The 21,662-nt window shown below is 40.1% G+C and overlaps 1 protein-coding gene across 1 annotated transcript in view; it reads left to right on the top strand.

Moving 5' to 3' along the window:
• Nucleotides 1-21,662, top strand: part of LOC133563672 (protein arginine N-methyltransferase 8-B-like) — a 108,446-nt gene that overhangs the window by 21,613 nt on the left and 65,171 nt on the right. Inside the window, exons 2-3 of the mRNA XM_061917942.1 lie at nt 5,458-5,700; nt 21,078-21,233. Of these exons, the coding sequence (XP_061773926.1) occupies nt 5,458-5,700; nt 21,078-21,233 (399 nt within the window). The remainder of the gene's footprint in view (nt 1-5,457; nt 5,701-21,077; nt 21,234-21,662) is intronic.

Here is a 21,662-nt window from a genome sequence, read left to right as displayed (position 1 = left end):
CCATTAATTTGAACGAGGATGGAAGATTCGTGAATTAGGATAATGATAGTGACGGACTAGAAAAAAAAAAAAAAAAGCGACGGCTCTGGGCGGCGGCAGTGTGAGCGTTTCACATGTAATTAGACACATTTACTAGGATAATTCAGAAATATCCCTTATCTGCTTATTGTTTTATGAGTGTTTTAGTGAGATTTTAAAGATTGTAAAAACATACCTCGAGGTTGGATGGCTGCGGTGAACACGCAGCCATCCGAGAAAGCGACAATTTCCCCATTAATTTGAACGAGGATGAAAGATTTGTGAATTACGATATTGATCGTGACGGACTAGAAAAAATAAAAAAAGCGGCGGTCGCCATGGTGACTAAACGGGGAAGTGCTCAAACACAACGAATCGGCAGAGTCCAGAACTAAACATGAACAAACACATATAAACGGCAAAACAATAAACCGTGACAAATATGTGGCTTTCATGGCTCTCTCAGCCAAAAAGGTTCCCGACCCCTGCTGTAACCCATTACAAAATATTGCTATTATTATTTGTATGTCAAATAATATTCTGTGATATATTTTGATACGGCATAAGGATGCAATATATATCGTTGAACCGTAGTGTGAACGTGTGCACTCATCCTGTCACACTTCAGAGCTTTTTTTTTGTCGTTGCTGAAAAACATCTTATTGCTTTTGCCACTGGTGACAATTAAGGTGAAAGGCCTTTGGGTCGGAAGGAGTGTAAACACAAGAATGGCTCATGGGTTCATTGCCTCCATCTCTCCATCCCTGCCTCTTGGTTTCACTCCCTCACAAAAATGCACAGCCTGACAGCCTCCCCAGCAGGCACCTAGAGCAGATAATCAGGGCTTTATGTGGACGCCGTCTGTGCAGAGCAACGTTTCCTTGCCTTGTGTTGACGAACAGGCTGACGGAAGAAGGCGATCAAAGTTTTTTTGTTTTTTTTTGACTCACCAAACAGAATCATAGAGCCGCAGATGATACGATTAAAAAGGAGCGATTTAACTGTTGTGCAAAAGTTTTGGGCTACCACTTACTTTCTTGTTTTACAAACCCTGTTTCCGTATGAGTTGGGACATTGTGTTAAATGTAAATATAAACAGAATGCAATGATTTGCAAATCCTTTTCAACCCATATTCAGTTGAATATGCGACAAAGACAACATATACGCAAATACGGTATTAGCTTTCACTGCTATGCTGATGACACCCAACTCTACATGCCCCTAAAGCTGACCAACACGCCGGATTGTAGTCAGCTGGAGGCGTGTCTTAATGAAATTAAACAATGGATGTCCGCTAACTTTTTGCAACTCAACGCCAAAAAAACGGAAATGCTGATTATCGGTCCTGCTAGACACCGAACTCTATTTAATAATACAACTCTAACATTTGACAACCAAACAATTAAACAAGGCGACACGGTAAAGAATCTGGGTGTTATCTTTGACCCAACTCTCTCCTTTGAGGTACGCATTAAAAGCGTTACCAAAACGGCCTTCTTTCATCTCCGTAACATCGCTAAAATTCGCTCCATTTTGTCCACTAAAGACGCTGAGATCATTATCCATGCGTTTGTTACGTCTCACCTCGACTACTGTAACGTATTATTTTCGGGTCTCCCCATGTCTAGCATTAAAAGATTACAGTTGGTACAAAATGCGGCTGCTAGACTTTTGACAAGAACAAGAAAGTTTGATCACATTACGCCTGTACTGGCTCACCTGCACTGGCTTCCTGTGCACTTAAGATGTGACTTTAAGGTTTTACTACTTACGTATAAAATACTACACGGTCTAGCTCCATCTATCTTGCCGATTGTATTGTACCATATGTCCCGGCAAGAAATCTGCGTTCAAAGGACTCCGGCTTATTAGTGATTTCCAAAGCCCACAAAAAGTCTGCGGGCTATAGAGCGTTTTCCGTTCGGGCTCCAGTACTCTGGAATGCCCTCCCGGTAACAGTTCGCGATGCCACCTCAGTAGAAGCATTTAAGTCTCACCTTAAAACTCATTTGTATACTCTAGCCTTTAAATAGACCTCCTTTTTAGACCAGTTGATCTGCCGTTTCTTTTCTTTTTCTTCTATGTCCCACTCTCCCTTGTGGAGAGGGTCCGGTCCGATCCGGTGGCCATGTACTGCTCGCCTGTGTATCGGCTGGGGACATCTCTGCGCTGCTGATCCGCCTCCGCTTGGGATGGTTTCCTGCTGGCTCCGCTGTGAACGGGACTCTCGCTGCTGTGTTGGATCCACTTTGGACTGGACTCTCGCGACTGTGTTGGATCCATTATGGATTGAACTTTCACAGTATCATGTTAGACCCGCTCGACATCCATTGCTTTCCTCCTCTCCAAGGTTCTCATAGTCATCATTGTCACCGACGTCCCACTGGGTGTGAGTTTTCCTTGCCCTTATGTGGGCTTACCGAGGATGTCGTAGTGGTTTGTGCAGCCCTTTGAGACACTAGTGATTTAGGGCTATATAAGTAAACATTGATTGATTGATTGATATTTGATGTTCAAACTGATAAACATTATTTTTTTGCAAATCCAATCCAATCCACTTTATTTATATAGTACATTTAAACAACAATAACGTTTCCAAAGTGCTGCACAGCCATGTTAAAAACAATTGTAAAAAAATAAATAAATAAATAAAATAAAATAAAAAAAGTATATGACTGAATAAAAACAAAAAATAAATAAATATAAAACGAATAAAAACAAATATGATTAAAAACAATTTTAAAGGGTAAAATCAATTAAAACAGTAAAATAGAAATCAAAGTGTATAAAAAAACACAGAGGACAACAGAGGACAGAGGACCACACAACTCCATCCCATCCATCCATTTTCTACCGCTTATTCCCTTTCAGGGTCGCTGGGGGCGCTGGCGCCTATCTCAGCTACAATCGGGCGGAAGTCAGGGTACACCCTGGACAAGTCGCCACCTCATCGCAGGGCCAACACAGATAGACAGACAACATTCACACACTAGGGCCAATTTAGTGTTGCCAATCAACCTATCCCCAGGTGCATGTCTTTGGAAGTGGGAGGAAGCCGGAGTACCCGGAGGGAACCCACGCAGTCACGGGGAGAACATGCAAACTCCACACAGAAAGATCCCGAGCCTGGATTTGAACCCAGGACTGCAGGAACTTCGTATTTGTGAGGCAGACGCACTAACCCCTCTGCCACCGTGAAGCCGACCACACAACTCACGTAGTGTTAAAAGCCAAAGAATAAAAGTGGGTCTTAAGACGAGACTTAAAACACTCCACTGTGGAAGCAGTTTGAACATGGAGGGGCAGAGTGTTCCAGAGCTTAGGGCCGACCACAGAGAAGGCCCTGTCTCCCCTGGTCTTAAGTCTGGTCTTGGGCACCACCAGCTGGAACTGGCTCTCGGACCTCAGCGCGCGCGCATCCTTAACTGTAGAGTTTGATGCCAATACCGGCCGTATTGGCATGTGTTGCAATGCTGATATATTTCATTATTGATATATAAACTATCAGACTGCGTGGTGGCTAGTAGTGGCTTTCAGTAGGCCTTTAAGCTTTGTCAGTTTGTTACCCATTTTTAACTCAGCGCCTCTATTTACGCCATTTCTTCCACTCCCTTTATGTAGCCGATATTTCTAAAAGCAGTCCCGTTGGCAACAAAACAGGCCCAGAGCATAATACTACCACCACCATGCTTGACGGTAGATGTGTCACGATCCGGTATGCGGATCGTTTATTGTTTTGCCGCTTATATGTCTTTGTTCGGCTTCACGGTGGCAGAGGGGTTAGTGCGTCTGCCTCACAATACGAAGTTCCTGCAGTCCTGGGTTCAAATCCAGGCTCGGGATCTTCCTGTGTGGAGTTTGCATGTTCTCCCCGTGACTGCGTGGGTTCCCTCCGGGTACTCCGGCTTCCTCCCACTTCCAAAGACATGCACCTGGGGATAGGTTGATTGGCAACACTAAATTGGCCCTAGTGTGTGAATGTGAGTGTGAATGTTGTCTGTCTATCTGTGTTGGCCCTGCGATGAGGTGGCGACTTGTCCAGGGTGTACCCCGCCTTCCGCCCGATTGTAGCTGAGATAGGCGCCAGCGCCCCCCGCGACCCCAAAAAGGGAATAAGCGGTAGAAAATGGATGGATGGATGTCTTTGTTCATGTTTAGTTCTGGACTCTGCCGATTCCTTGTGTTTGAGCACTTCCCCGTTTGTTTAGTCACCATGGCAACGTTTTGTGCTCCTCCTCACGGGCTCCTGTCACACCTCCATCCATCCATCCATTTTCTACCGCTTATTCCCTTTCGGGGTCACGGGGGGCGCTGGCGCCTATCCCAGCTACAATCGGGCGGAAGGCAGGGTACACCCTGGACAAGTCGCCACCTCATCGCAGGGCCAACACAGATAGACAGACAACATTCACACTCACATTCACACATTAGGGCCAATTTAATGTTGCCAATCAACCTATCCCCAGGTGCATGTCTTTGGAAGTGGGAGGAAGCCGGAGTACCCGGAGGGAACCCACGCATTCACGGGGAGAACATGCAACCTGTTGTTGATTATTATTTGTGTATTTAAGCCCACCTGATTCCTCAGTTCGTCCTCGGTCCATTACTTGCTTCCCGCAACACGTCACGTTTTGTATCCTTCTGCCCTCGATTATTTTGTGCTAAGTTCCGCTGTGTGGCACGTCGTTTAATGCTTTCTGTTTCCTGCTACGTTTTTAGCATTAGCTTTCCGTGCATTGGCACGCGCTTTGTTTTTCTCCTTTTTTGCACCAGTGTTCTTTTGTTTTCCATCCATCCATTTTCTACCGCTTATTCCCCTTTTGGGGTCGCGGGGGGCGCTGGCGCCTATCTCAGCTACAATCGGGCGGAAGGCGGGGTACACCCTGGACAAGTCGCCACCTCATCGCAGGGCCAACACAGATAGACAGACAACATTCACACACTAGGGCCAATTTAGTGTTGCCAATCAACCTATCCCCAGGTGCATGTCTTTGGAAGTGGGAGGAAGCCGGAGTACCCGGAAGGAACCCACGCACTCACAGGGAGGACATGCAAACTTCACACAGAAAGATCCCGAGTCTGGGATTGAACCCTGACAACTCAGGACTTTGTATTGTGAGGCAGACGCACTAACCCCTCTGCCACCGTGAAGCCCGTTCTTTTGTTTTATTATATTAAAACATATTCTTACCTGCAATCCTGCTGACTGGTAGTGTGTGCATCCACGAAGTGGCAACTCCGCGCAACAAGTGCGCCGAACGCGTGACAAGATGTGGTGTTCCTGGGATTAAAAGGCCTCACCTTTTCTCCTCCAGACATATTGCTGGGGTCAGTTATCCGCGACTGCAAGCTATCAATTCCAGGAAATAAGTTGATGTGTGTGTTATTCACATACAGTTTTGAAAATGCGTGGTTTTAACCATATGCTGTTTCTATAGCTGCCACAGCCGCAGCCGGTCCGCATCATTCCATCGCGGTCGGCTCAGCCCGCCTCCTTGCCAAAGCCTGTGCCTTCCATCCAGCAGCCGACACCAAGACCTGTTCTACCGCCGCACACGCCACACGCCGCCGGCCTTCCCAACTGCTCTGGACGGGGCAAGATGGCCAAGCCATGTAACCCCGAGGAGATGACCTCAAAGGACTACTACTTCGACTCCTACGCCCACTTTGGCATCCACGAGGTACGACAACAACACTTACAGACCCAATCAATAGGATATAGGATTATTCAGCGTAATGGTTTCTGCAGGGTCGGCAAAATGGCAGCGGAGCAACTCATGCGTGTCAAATAGACCCGTGTTTTTCCAACCACACTGGTGGGCTGCGAGATATGGAAATTATACAACTTCACCTAATTGGATCAAAAAATATTATTTGCAAATCAATAATTATAATCTGGATATAATGTGCCGTGTTCTAGTGTCTGTGCTGTATGGAGCTCGGCAAGGGAACCATGTACAACTCCATATCAGTAGGTGGCAGCAGGTAGTTCATTGCTTGGTAGAAGTCGGAATGGTTTGTCGCGATCCCAATATGCAGAGCACAGCGGGAGGCAGGGTGCAGGTAAAAAAAAAGGTATGTAACGCTTAAACCAAAAATGAACAGAACGGAAAGGAAAAGGCAATAGGGGCAGTATAGCTCGGTTGGTAGAGCGGCCGTGTCAGCAACTTGAGGGTTGCAGGTTCGATTCCCGCTTTCGCCATCCTAGTCAATGCCGTTGTGTCCTTGGGCAAGACACTTTACCCACCTGCTCCCAGTGCCACCCACACTGGTTTAAATGTAACTTAGATATTGGGTTTCACTATGTAAAGCGCTTTGAGTCACTAGAGAAAAGCGCTATATAAAATATAATTCACTTCAATGAAGTAGGGCTGGGCGATATGGCTTTTTTTTAATATCGCCATATTTTTAGGCCATATCGCGATACACGATATATATATCTCGGTATTTTGCTTTAGCCTTGAATGAACACTTGATACATATAATCACAGCAGTATGATGATTCTATGTGTCTACATTAAAACATTCTTCTTCATACTGCATTCATATATGCTAATTTTAAACTTTCATGCAGAGAGGGAAATCACAACTAAGTCAATTGACCAAAATTGTATTTATTAAAGTTATTAAGCAATGGCACAAACATTCATGTCGTTTCCAAAACAGACAGGGCAAGATTCTCAGAAAAACCTTGTTTTAGGTAAATGCATACTACTTCTAGCTATATGGCTGTTCTAGTTTTTATTTTTATTTTATTTTTTAATACACTACAGCACTTTGAGGTTGTTTACTCAATGTGAAGTGCTTTTTACAAATAAACAGAGGTGGGTAGAGTAGCCAGAAATTGTACTCAAGTAAGAGTATTATTACTTTAGAGATGTACTGTGGGGCAAAAAAGTAATTGGTCAGCCAGCGATTGTGCAAGTTCTCCCACTTAAAATGATGACAGAGGTCTGTAATTTTCATCATAGGTACACTTCAACTGTGAGAGACAGAATGTGGGCAAAAAATCCAGGAATTCACATTGCAGGAATTTTAAATAATTTGTAAATTATGGTGGAAAATAAGTATTTGGTCAACCATTCAAAGCTCTCACTGATGGAAGGAGGTTTTGGCTCAAAATCTCACGATACATGGCCCCATTCATTCTTTCCTTAACACGGATTCAATCGTCCTGTCCCCTTAGCAGAAAAAACAGCCCCAAAGCATGATGTTTCCACCCCCATGCTTCACAGTAGGTATGGTGTTCTTGGATGCAACTCAGTATTCTTCTTCCTCCAAACACGACGAGTTGAGTTTATACCAAAACAGATACATGGATGATACAGCAGAGGATTGGGGAGAATGTCATGTGGTCGGATGAAACCAAAATAGAACTTTTTGGTATAAACTCAACTCGTCGTGTTTGGAGGAAGAAGAATACTGAGTTGCATCCCAAGAACACCATACCTACTGTGAAGCATGGGGGTGGAAACATCATGCTTCAAGGAACCTAAGCACGAGACGAGGCAAGGTAAGGCAAGACATGGACGCTAAAGAGCACGAATAAACAAAACAATCTGGCACAGGACAAAGGGAGGAGTGGGCTTATAAGACACATGAGGGTAATAGAGAACAGGTGGAAACAATCAGGGAACAGGGATGACGTCATACCGATGACACAAAAGGAAGGGCAAGTGACCTGAAACGAGAGGAGAGTTACTTTTCAAACTAACACATGCAAATCAGAAGACAGAAAAAAAAACAATACAAGACATCCCTCACGTAATAATTTGGACAAAATAATAGAATGATAAATGACACAATATGTTACTGCATATGTCAGCAGACTACATTAAGAGCCTTTCTTTGTTTACTTACTACTAAAAGACAAGTTGTCTAGTATGTTCACTATTTTATTTAAGGACAAACTTGCAATAAGAAAACATATGTTTAATGTACCATAAGATTTTTTTGTTAAAATAATCAATCAATCAATCAATGTTTATTTATATAGCCCTAAATCACAAGTGTCTCAAAGGGCTGCACAAGCCACAACATCCTCAGTTCGGAGCCCACATAAGGGCAAGGAAAAACTCACAACCCAGTGGGATGTCAATGTGGATAACTATGAGAAACCTTGGAGAGGACTGCAGGTGTGGTTGATTGTTCAATCATTTTAGAACATTGTGGACTAAAAGGAACAGGTTCATCATTTGTAATTGTTAGCTATTTTCATTTTCTTTGCTTGTTGGAAATTATCCTTCTTCAATAACATTTTTGATGCTTTTCATATCGATCGAGGTCTTAAAAACAACATTTTTTCAGGATTTTAACTATTTTCTCTCTTGTCCTGTCCGTGAGGAACATTGAGTGAAATTGTCCTTGAAGTACTTAAAATAAAGCAAATAACGATTTTTTTTTGTGGTCCCCAGTTATTTAAAAAAAAAGTACCTAAATGTGCTGACATACTTTTGGTACTGGTACCAAAATATTGGTATCGGGACAACACTATTTCACACACACACCGAGCACCCACTGGCAGAAATGTAGATCGGCGCCTATGGGTCACTGCGCCATTTCGTGCTTTAAGGCCAACGCTATCTTCTAATGTTTTGTCCTGTAAATGCACTAATCAATGTAGGAAATGCGCCCACAGCATGTAAAAACCGCAGGTACGACCAGACGTTGTACCTCTCGCAGGCAGGACCGCAGCAAGTGGCCGCGAACACCGTAACGCAGGGGTGCCCATTACGTCGATCGCGATCGGACTGGTCGATCTCGGAGGGTGTGTCAGTCGATCTCAAGCCAGGCATTAAAAAATAGACATAAAAATGTGCAATCATCAATCATACCAAGACTTCACTTTCGTCAGTTGTTTGACATTCTCGGCACCCGAGGATCTTGTGAGATGACGCTGGCTGCTGCGAGCTCATATTTAAGAAAAAAATCACTAACAGGGCGGACGCAGAGAAACACATTTTATTTCTAGAGACTCCGTACCTACTGTCAAAACTCTAAAGACCGACTGCACAGTTCCTGTCTTCACCATAAAAGACCTGTTTCATCCTGCCTGTGCTAACAAAATAAGAGTCTCAGAAAGCTAGCGTGCACAAGCTAGCAAGCTACGGAGTTTGATGCCAATGTATTTCTCCCCCGCCCTCAGCGACCGCTCCCTCTCCTCGCTCCGCCCACACACTCACTGACGTCACTCACCTGCTGCCAGACATTAAAGGGCCACACACATATGCTACTCTCATAACAAAGTGTTTAAAAAGGAGTATGCAAGTTGGACAAATGAGATGCCAAATCCAACCACTTTCATGTGGTATTGGACAGAAAGGAGGACTTTTTTTTTTCCTCCATTTGAAAATGCGGACGTTATCAGCACCACTGTCTAATTCCAATCAATGCAAGTCATCAGAATCAGGTAATACACCAACTTATATTCTTGTCTTCATGAAAGAAAGGAATCTATGTGTGTTAAACATGCTTGTATTATCATTAAACAACATTAACTTGTTAACAAAAACGTCTCTTTCATAAATAAATAAATATAAATAGAATGAGGTAGATCTCCTCGACTTGGTCAATTGAAAAGTAGCTCACTTGCAGAAAAAGTTGTGAGCGCCCTGCCGTAACGGGTCTTTGACAACAAAATGACAGTTAGCAGGCTTTTAAGCCAATTAGTGTTCATTCAGTACAGTGCACTTCACTTTATGAGAGCCTGGATTAATTGTCGCTGAGGTTTTAGGACAGTGTGTTCTAATGAACCTGTCACAGTATGCATATGTATAGGTGCACGTACAAACCCTGTTTCCAGTTGGGAAATTGCGTTAGATGTAAATATAAACGGAATACAATGATTTGCAAATCCTTTTCAACCCTTTTTCAATTGAATGCACTACAAAGACAACATATTCTAGGTTCAAACTCAAACTATTTTTTTTTTTGCAAATAATAATTAACTTAGAATTTCATGGCTACAACACGTGCCAAAATAGTTTGGAAGGGGCATGTTCACCACTGTGTTACGTCACATCTTTTAACAATACTCAATAAACGTTTGGGAACTGAGGAAACTAATCGTTGAAGCTTTGAAAGTGGAATTCTTTACCATTCTTGCTTGATGTACAGCTTAAGTTGTTCAACAGTCTTGTTGTCGTATTTTACGCTTCATATTGCGCCACACATTTTCGATGGAGACAGGTCTGGACTGCAGGCGGGCCAGGAAAGTACAAGCACTCTTTTTTTACGAAGCCACGCTGTTGTAACACTTGTCTTGCTGATATAAGCAGGGGCGTCCATGATAACGTTGCTTGGATGACAACATATGTTGCTCCAAAGCCTGTATGGACCATTCAGCATTAATGGTGCCTTCACAGATGTGTAAGTTACCCATGCCTTGGGCACTAATACACCCCCATAACAGCACAGATGCTGGCTTTGAACTTTGAATAATCCGGATGGTTATTTTCCTCTTTGTTCCGGAGGACACTACATCCACAGTTTCCAAATATAATTTGAAATGTGGACTCATCAGACCACAGAACACTTTTCCACTTTGCATCAGTCCATCTTAGATGAGCTCGGGCCCAGCGAAGCCAGCGGCGTTCCTGGATGTTGTTGATAAATGGCTTTCACTTTGCATAGTAGAGTTTTAACTTCCACTTACAGATGTAGTAACCAACTCTGGTTACTGACAGTGGTTTTATGAAGTGTTCCTGAGCCCATGTGGTGATATCCTTTACACACTGTCGGTTTTTGATGCAGTACCGCCTGAGGGGTCAACGGTCCGTAATATCATCGCTTACGTGCAGTGATTTCTCCAGATTCTCTCAACCTTTTGATGATTTTATGGACCGCAGATGGTTATTTGCAAAAAAAAAAAAAAAAGTTTATCAGTTTTAACATCAAATATGTTGTCTTTCGAGCACATTCAATTGAATATGGGTTGAAAAGGATTTGCAAATCATTGTATTCCGTTTACATTTACATCTAACACAATTTCCAAACTCATATGGAAACGGGGTTTGTAAGTATATATTCAATGTAGTAACAGGCACAATTTATAATAAAATGTAATATTTTTGTGTTTTCATCAAATCAAATGTTATTTCTAAAGTGCTTTCCATACATAAAATAAATGCAACGCAGATTTCTTTACAAAGTTAAAAACAATAACCAGGTGACCCAGTATCCCCCATTATCACACATGGATACCAAACATAAATACACACACATATGCAACTATCGTATTTCCTTGAATAGCCGCCGGGTCGCTAATTAATTTAAAACTTCTTTTCACCCCTGCGCTTATTCCAGGCATGTGGTAAAAGCAAGCAGGCGTTAATAATTTTAAAACCTCTTCTCACCCCTGCGCTTACCAATGACATTCAGTAAAAAATTGAGTGTGATTAAAAAAAAAAAAAAAATCTTCTGCAGCCGCAGCCCGGTGGTTGGAGACCACCGCTCTACAACATGTCATCGTGCCCACCTTTGCACCATGCTATCTGTGTGCCAATAGGACGCATAGCTCGGTTGGTAGAGTGGCCGTGCTAGCAACTTGAGGGTTGCAGGTTCGATTCCCGCTTCCGCCATCCTAGTCACTGCCGTTGTGTCCTTGGGCAAGACACTTTACCCACCTGCTCCCAGTGCCACCCACACTGGTTTAAATGTAATTTAGAGATTGGGTTTGACTATGTAAAGCGCTTTGAGTCACTAGAGAAAAGCGCTATATAAATATAATTCACTTCACTTCACATTTCACTGCTTCTCATACGAGATTGCAATGCATACTTGGTCAACAGCCATACCGAACACTGATGGTTGTGATATAAACAACTTTAAAACTCTTACTAATATGCGCCACACTCAGTGAACCCTAACCAAACACATTTCTGGAGAACATTGGCTCTGTAACACATTATAAACGCAACATAAGAATTACCCAGAATTCCAAAGCATCCATGACTCTTGGCTATTATAAACGCGCCCCTCAACCGACGCACAAAGGGGGGGGGGGGGGGGGGGGGGGGGGGATTAGCGAGTCATGGATGCATTGGAATTCTGGGTAATTCTTATGTTGCGTTTATAATGTGTTACAGAGCCAATGTTCTCCAGAAATGTGTTTGTTATTCTTGTTTGGTTAGGGTTCACAGAGTGTGGCGCATATTAGTAAGAGTTTTAACATTGTTTTATATCACAACATTAGTGTGATCTGTATGGCTGTGGAACAAAACCTCTGGTTTACACACAGTAAAATAAAAAAAAACTCCTCCGCCGTTTTGAAAATGAAGCGTCACTTGTGACATCTCGAATTTGACCCGGCGGTAAAAGTAAGCATGCGCTAATAAATTTGGGGAGCGAGTTTTACCCGGCAGTAATTCAAGGCAGGCGCATATTACATGCCTGCAACTATTCAAGGACATACGGTATATGGACCAATGACTGCATGGCTGAGTACAGAGGGGACGTGTGAGTAAACACTATCACAGGAGCCATCTGCACCAGGAGGTCATCAGACCATGGCCACTTGGACGCTGACACAAAGGCGCCCCCACCAGCAGGGCCAATAACTCCTGAGGCAGATGGCTCATCTGAGGAACGATGGAAAATTGAAATAATAAAGCTTGTAAAATAGCAAGAACCATGTGTAGAGATAAAGAACACAATATAAGTAAGACATGAAGATTAATTAAAAAAAAAAATATATATATATATATATATATATATATATATATATATATATATATATATATAAAAACCCTGCAGTTCCACTTTAAGGCCAAGCTTTTTGTCTCCCTTGTCGAAGGTGCTGAGGGCTTCCAGGAGATCACTGAGTGCCTCGACTATCACTTTAAAGCAGGGGTGCCCATTACGTCGATCGCGAGCTACCAGTCGACCGCGGGGGGTGTGTCAGTCGATCTCCAGCCAGGCTTTTAAAAAAAATAGACCTAAAAATTAGTGATCATCAATCTTCACCAAGACGTCACTTAAATGACATTCACGGTACCGGAGGGTCTTGTGAGATGACGCTGGCTGCTGCAAGATCATTATTATGAAAATATGACCGAGAGGAAGGCGAGAAACACTTTTTATTTCAACAGATTCTCGCGCATTACCTTCCGTCAAAACTCTAAAGGCCGACTGCACATTTCCTATCTTCACAATAAAAGCCCTGCTTCATGCTGCCTGCGCTAACTAAATACAGAGTCTCGGAAAACTGGCGTGCACAAGCGATCCCTCAGAAAGCTGGCGTGCACATCACTTGTGCACGCCAGCTTTCTGAGACTCTTATTTTGTTAGCGCAGGCAGCATGAAGCAGGGCTTTTATTGTGAAGATAGGAAATGTGCAGTCGGCCTTTAGAGTTTTGACGGAAGGGACGGCGCGAAAGTCTGTTGAAATAAAAAGTGTTTCTCGCCTTCCTCTCTGTCATTTTTTCATAATAATGAACTGGCAGCAGCCAGCGTCATCTCACAAGACCCTCGGGTGCCGTGAATGTCAATCAAGCAAGCTACGGAATTTGCCGCCAATGTTTTTCTTGTAAAGTGTATGGAAGCTGGATGAATTAGATGCCAAAAACCAACCACTTTCATGTGGTATTGTACAGAAAGGACAACTTTTTTTTCTCCTCCATTTGAAAATGTGGGCGTTATCATCATTACTGTCTGATTCCAATCAATGCAAGTCATCAGAATCAGGTAATACAGCAACTTATATTCTTGTCTTTGTGAAAGAAAGACATCTATATGTGTTACACATGCTTGTATTATCATTAAACACATTTAACTTGTTTACAAAAATGTCTCTTTCATAAATAAATAAATATAAATGATATATATAAATGAGGTAGATCCCCTCGAGTTGGTCAATTGAAAAGTAGCTCGCCTGCAGAAAAAGTGTGGGCACCCCTGCTTTAAAGTCATCAGCATATTTACTAATAAATGTCTAAATTTGTCATAATTGGAAGTAATATTTTGCAAACATTGCGGCTCAAAAAACAGTAATTGGGTTTTACGGGTTTCAATCACGGCTGCCTCGCACAGATGCACATGCCCACGCCGCGTGCCCACCCAGGAGAGATCGTTGCAATCTAAAAGGATTAAAACAGCTGAAGGGGGGGTCACAATGGTTGCGGCTCTTTCGGGTGTGAGGACCCTGTAAACGTGACATGCAGCAGCTTTAACTCTTTTTTTTTTTTTTGCATTGTGTAACTGTTTTTTTGATAACGGTACCAAAATGATTTTGATACTTTTCTAAATAAAAGGGACCAAAAAAAATTTGAATTATTGGCTTTATTTTAACAAAAAAATCTTACGGTATATTAAAACATACCTTTCTTAATGCAAGTTTGTCCTTAAATAAAATATTGAACATACAAGACAACTTGTCTTTTATTAGTAAGAAAACAAACAAAGGTTTCTAATTTAGCTGCTGACTTACGCAGTCACATATTTTGTCATTTATCATTCTATTATTTTGTCAACATTATTAAGGACAAGTGGTAGAAAATGAATTATTAATCTACTTCGGGGGTGTCAAACTCAAATACAGAGTGGGCCAAAATTTAAAACTGAACAAAGCCGTGGGCCGAGGTTGAACAAATGAATCTTTTAATAGGGACCAAAAAAAGTTTTTCATTGACTATTGAACAAGCAAGGCTTATATAACTTTATAGTGACATGCAAAATTGAGTTTAAAATAATAATTAAAAAATATCAATGGCATATCAAAACAAATTTAAATAAAAATTGAATGCCTCTTTTGTATTTGCAGCCTTCTGAGGTAAATATTAACATCACCTTTTTCCAGAGGCTAATACATTTGAAAATAAAACAATGAATAAATCAACCATTCAGGCCTTTTTACTGCTCAGTTACTGTCAGGGCTCAGGTGGGGGTCCGGAAGAGTTAGTGCTGCAAGGGGTTCTGGGTATTTGTTCTGTTGTGTTACAGTGCGGATGTTCTCCCGAAACGTGTTGGCCATTCTTGTTTGGTGTGGGTTCACAGTGTGGCGCATATTTGTAACAGTGTTAAAGTTGTTTATACGGCCACCCTCAGTGTGACCTGTATGGCTGTTGATCAAGTATGCCTTGCATTTACTTACATGTGTGTAGAAGCCACATATATTACGTGACTGGGCCGGCACGCTGTTTGCGAGGAGGGAAAACAGACTTGACGACAGGTTGTAGGGGACGCTAAAGGCAGTGCCTTTAAAGGCACACCCCCAATATTGTTGTCCGGGTGGAATTCGGGAGAATGGTTGCAGCGGGAGATTTTCGGGAGGGGCACTGAAATTCAAGAATCTCCCGGGAAATCGGTGAATGCGGTGTTACAGCAGCTCTAATGTTAATTTGATATTGCCTCAAGGGCCAAATGAAATTACATAGCGGGCCACATTTGGCCCGCGGGCCAGAGTTTGACACCTATGATCTACTTCTTCCTTTACTGTTAATATCTGCTTAAATTCTCTCATAACATGTTCTATCTACACTTCTGTTCAAATGTAATAATCACTTATTCTTCTGTTTGATACTTTACATTAGTTTTGAATGATACCAAAAATGTATGTATCAATCTGATACCAAGTAGTTACAGGATCATACATTGTTCATATTCAAAGTCCTTATATGTCTAGGGACATATTTCCTGAGTTTATAAACATAATATACATTTTTTTTAAAACAAAAGAAGATATTGTGATGCCAAAAAAAATAAGGTACTTTTCAGAGATGGTATAGTACCGAATATGAGTCATTAATATCGCGGTACTGTATTAATACCGGTATACCGCACAACCAATTTAATCAATCCAGTCCACTTTATTTATAGAGCATATTTAAACCCCGAAAGGGAATAAGCGGTAGAAAATGGATGGATGGATGGATTTAAACAACAAAAATGTTTCCAAAGTGCTGCACAAAAATATTAAAAAGATTCCAATACTACTCTTAGCTCCACCAATGACTGAATAAAAACAAAATCAATACATATTAAACCTATCTAAAAATAAATATAATTAAAAGGGTAAAACCAATTAAAACAATGTATTGAAATACAAATATAAAAACACAGGAGGACCACACAACCCTAGTTGGGATTATTGCCATAACAGGAAAAATCATCATTGTACGATATTATCAAGCATGTGAAAATTCTTACTTTTATTTCACGAGAACTGTCTTTTTCCTGCAGGGATCCTTGACTTAACAAAAGAAGTTTATGACATATTAAAGACTGTACTAAAAAGAAAAAAAAGCTGCTGATTTGTAATGATTCAGGTACATTTCATTTCTGGACCTCACAATATGAAATAAAGAGCAAGCAGCAGTGAATAGGATTTATTTATCTCAGGGGTGTCAAAGTCATTTTAGCTCGGGGGACGCCTGGAGGAAAATCTATTCCCAACGGTAAAATCATGGCATGATAACTTAAAAATAAAGACAACTTCACAATGTTTTCTTTGTTTTACTTTGGCCCAAAATAGAACAAGCACATTCTGAAGACGTACATCGGAAGAAAACATTTTAATTTTGTTGAAAATTCTGAGGAAATTGGTTCAACTTCAAAAAGGAGCAAAATCTATTTCCAATGGTAAAATCCTGGCATGATAACTTAAAAATAAAGACAACTTCACAATGTTTTCTTTGTTTTACTTTGGCCAAAAATAGAAAAAGCACATTCTGAAGACGTACATCGGGAGAAAACATTTTAAATTTGTTGAAAATTCTGAGGAAATTGGTTCAACTTCAAAAGGAGCAAAATCTATTACCAATGGTAAAATCCTGGCATGATAACTTAAAAATAAAGACAACTTCAGGTTGTTTTCTTTGTTTTACTTTGGCCAAAAATAGAAAACGCACATTCTGAAGACGTACATCGGGAGAAAACATTTTAAATCTGTTGAAAATTCTGAGGAAATTGGTTCAACTTCAAAAAGGAGGAAAATCTATTACCAATGGTAAAATCATGGCGTGATAACTTAAAAATAAAGACAACTTCAGGTTGTTTTCTTTGTTTTACTTTGGCCAAAAATAGAACAAGCACATTCTGAAGACGTACATTGGGAGAAAACATTTGAAATTTGATGAGAATTCTGGGAAAATTGGTTCAACTTCAAAAGGAAGAAAATCTATTTCCATTGGTAAAATCATGGCATGATAACTTAAAAATAAACACAACTTCACTGTTTTCTTTGTTTTACTTTGGCCAAAAATAGAACAAGCACATTCTGAAGACGTACATCGGGAGAAAACATTTTAAATCTGTTGAAAATTGAGGAAATTGGTTCAACTTCAAAAGGAGCAAAATCTATTTCCAATGATAAAATCATGGCATGATAACTTAAAAATAAAGACAATTTCACATCGTTTTCTTTGTTTTACTTTGGCCAAAAATAGAACAAGCACATTCTGAAGACGTACATCGGGAGAAAACATTTTAAATCTGTTGAAAATTCTGAGGGAATTGGTTCAACTTCAAAAAGGAGCAAAATCTATTTCCAATGGTAAAATCATGGCATGATAACTTAAAAATAAAGACAACTTCACAATGTTTTCTTTGTTTTACTTTGGCCAAAAATAGAAAAAGCACATTCTGAAGACGTACATCGGGAGAAAACATTTGAAATTTGATGAGAATTCTGGGAAAATTGGTTCAACTTCAAAAGGAAGAAAATCTATTTCCATTGGTAAAATTATGGCATGATAACTCAAAAATAAAGACAACTTCAGGTTGTTTTCTTTGTTTTACTTAAACCCAAAATAGACCAAGCGCATTCTGAAGACGTACATCGGGAGAAAACATTTTAAATGTGTTGAAAATTCTGAGGAAATTGGTTCAACTTCAAAAAGGAGAAAAATCTATTTCCAATGGTATAATCATGGCATGATAACTTAAAAATAAAGACAACTTCAGGTTGTTTTCTTTGTTTTACTCTGGCCCAAAATAGAACAAGCACATTCTGAAGACGTATATCGGGAGAAAACATTTTAAATCTGTTGAAAATTCTGAGGAAATTGGTTCAACTTCAAAAGGAGAAAAATCTATTTCCAATGGTAAAATCCTGGCATGATAACTTAAAAATAAAGACAATTTCACATTGTTTTCTTTGTTTTACTTCGGCCAAAAATAGAACAAGCACATTCTGAAGACGTACATTGGGAGAAAGCATTTGAAATTTGATGAGAATTCTGGGAAAATTGGTTCAACTTCAAAAGGAAGAAAATCTATTTCCATTGGTAAAATCATGGCATGATAACTTAAAAATAAAGACAACTTCACATTGTTTTCTTAGTTTTACTTTGGCCAAAAATAAAATATGCACATTCTGAAGACGGACATCGGGAGAAAACATTTTAAATGTGTTGAAAATTCTGAGGAAATTGGTTCAACTTCAAAAAGGAGAAAAATCTATTTCCAATGGTAAAATCATGGCATGATAACTTAAAAATAAAGACAACTTTACATTGTTTTCTTAGTTTTACTTTGGCCAAAAATAAAATATGCACATTCTGAAGACGCACATCGGGAGAAAACATTTTAAATGTGTTAAAAATTCTGAGGAAATTGGTTCAACTTCTAAAAGGAGAAAAATCTATTTCCAATGGTATAATCATGGCATGATAACTTAAAAATAGACAACTTCAGGTTGTTTTCTTTGTTTTACTTTGGCCAAAAATAGAACAAGCACTTTCTGAAGACGTATATTGGGAGAAAACATTTGAAATTTGATGAGAATTCTGGGAAAATTGGTCCAACTTCAAAAGGAAGAAAATCTATTTCCATTGGTAAAATCATGGCATGATAACTTAAAAATAAAGACAACTTCAGGTTGTTTTCTTTGTTTTACTTTGGCCCAAAATAGAACAAGCACATTCTGAAGCCGTACATCGGGAGAAAACATTTTAAATCTCTTGAAAATTCTGAGGAAATTGGTTCAACTTCAAAAAGGAGAAAAATCTATTTCCAATGGTAAAATCATGGCATGATAACTTAAAAATAAAGACAATTTCACATTGTTTTCTTTGTTTTACTTTGGCCAAAAATAGAACAATACATTCTGAAGACGTACATCGGGAGAAAACATTTTAAATCTGTTGAAAATTCTGAGGAAATTGGTTCAACTTCAAAAAGGAGAAAAATCTATTTCCAATGGTAAAATCATGGCATGATAACTTAAAAATAAAGACAACTTCACATTGTTTTCTTAGTTTTACTTTGGCCAAAAATAAAATATGCACATTCTGAAGACGTACATCGGGAGAAAACATTTTAAATGTGTTGAAAATTCTGAGGAAATTGGTTCAACTTCAAAAGGAGCAAAATCTATTTCCAATGGTAAAATCATGGCATGATAACTTAAAAATAAAGACAACTTCAGGTTGTTTTCTTTGTTTTACTTCGTCCCAAAATAGAACAAGCACATTCTGAAGACGTACATCGGGAGAAAACATTTTAAATCTGTTGAAAATTCTGAGGAAATTGGTTCAACTTCAAAAAGGAGAAAAATCTATTTCCAATGGTAAAATCATGGCATGATAACTTAAAAATAAAGACAACTTCACATTGTTTTCTTTGTTTTACTTTGGCCAAAAATAAAATATGCACATTCTGAAGACGTACATCGGGAGAAAACATTTTAAATGTGTTGAAAATTCTGAGGAAATTGGTTCAACTTCAAAAGGAGCAAAATCTATTTCCAATGGTAAAATCATGACAGGATAACTTAAAAATAAAGACGACTTCAGGTTGTTTTCTTTGTTTTACTTTGGCCCAAAATAGAACAAGCACATTCTGAAGACGTACATCGGGAGAAAACATTTTAAATTGATGAAAATTCTGAGGAAATTGGTTCAATTTCAAAAGGAGCAAAATCTATTTCCAATGGTAAAATCATGGTGTGATAACTTAAAAATAAAGACAATTTCACATTGTTTTCTTTGTTTTACTTTGGCCAAAAATAGGACAAGCACATTCTAAAGACGTACATCGGGAGAAAACATTTTAAATTTGTTGAAAATACTGAGGAAATTGGTTCAACTTCAAAAGGAGGGAAATCTATTTCCAATGGTAAAATCATGGTGTGATAACTTAAAAATAAAGACAACTTCACATTGTTTTCTTTGTTTTACTTTGGCCAAAAATAGAACAAGCACATTCTGAAGACGTACATCGGGAGAAAACATTCGAAATTTGTTGAAAATTCCGAGGAAATTGGTTCAACTTCAAAAACATGAGCTCAGACTTGGTCTCAGTGTATCTACATAGCCAGGATTAAACTTTAAGTCACAGTCTTTCTGGGATTGAACCAAAAACCACAACCTGTAAACTCTTCTAGTCATCAAATACCTCCTTCGTCATGTCCAAGTATCAATCCAGAGCTAACTCAACAAACCGTAAGAAAAACGGAGGTAAAACCTATTCAGAAGGGTCAAGTTCACCGTTCTGTTTGACAGATATTTTGGGGCAACGAGGGTTCCAAATGACCATGTGTTCGAAGCACACGACATAAAACGGCAGGTTTTAAGTTCCATGTCGGTCGAGGAGGAGGAGGAGCCACAGTCCCCCGGTTCAGTAGCCTTGTGGTGTCCGCCCTGAGATCGGTAAGGTTGGGAGTTCAAACTGAGTCATACTAAAGACTATAAAAATGGGACCCTGCTTGACACTCAGCATCAAGGGTTGCAATTGGGGGGGGTTCAATCACCAAAAATTATCCCCGGGCGTGGCCACTGCTGCTGCTCACTGCTCCCCTCACCTCCCAGGGGGTGAACAAGGGTGACTGTTCAAATGCAGAGAATAATTTCACCTTTAACTTTTTTACTGTGAACCTCTTGCTTGGCCCCCGGTATAAACTGCTTGCTTGCCTAACAGAATTGCTATTGTGACATCCAGTGGACACATTTGGAACTGCAGTTTATTTCGTTTAAAAAAAAAAAAAAAACAGCTCCGTTTTATACTTGGCAAACTCATCATGCGGGACGGATGAAACCTGTATGTTTGACATCCCTGATTTTTGTGGTTGTTGTTTAAAGTCATGCATTATTTTTTTTTTTCCCTGAACCCGCTCTTAAACCAGGAGATGCTAAAGGACGAAGTGAGGACCCTGACCTACCGCAACTCCATGTACCACAACAAGCACATGTTCAAGGACAAAATAGTTCTTGATGTGGGAAGCGGCACTGGGATCTTATCCATGTTTGCAGCCAAAGCAGGAGCGAAGCACGTGTATGGGGTGAGTAAGACTTCTTCAATGTGTGCCTGGACATAAATTTCAACGACTACACCACGGGTGAAGCTTACTGTAATCTTAGAGGAGTCTTCTGTCTCACGGGCGGGTGATAAAAGTGTTACGGCCGCTCGGGTCCCGTCGTACACGTGGCCTCTCTGTCACGCTGCACGGAAGTGCGAGTTAATTGGTAGTCAGCAGAGGTGGGTAGTTACTCCGTTACACTTGAGTAACTTTTGCGATAAATTGTACTTCTACGAGTAGTTTTTATGCAACATACTTTTACTTGAGTATATTTATAGAGAAGAAATGCTACTTTTACTCCGTTCCATTTATCTACATTCAGCTCGCTACTCGCTACTTTTTTAAAAAAAATCGATCTATTAATGTTTGTTTTGGTTAATGACAGAGCTTCAGAGTAGAATCTACGCATGC

Source organism: Nerophis ophidion, linkage group LG12 (genome assembly GCF_033978795.1).
Source record: "Nerophis ophidion isolate RoL-2023_Sa linkage group LG12, RoL_Noph_v1.0, whole genome shotgun sequence".
NCBI lineage: Eukaryota > Metazoa > Chordata > Actinopteri > Syngnathiformes > Syngnathidae > Nerophis > Nerophis ophidion.
Note: the sequence above shows the minus strand (reverse complement) of the source record. Positions and strands in the feature narration are given on the sequence as shown.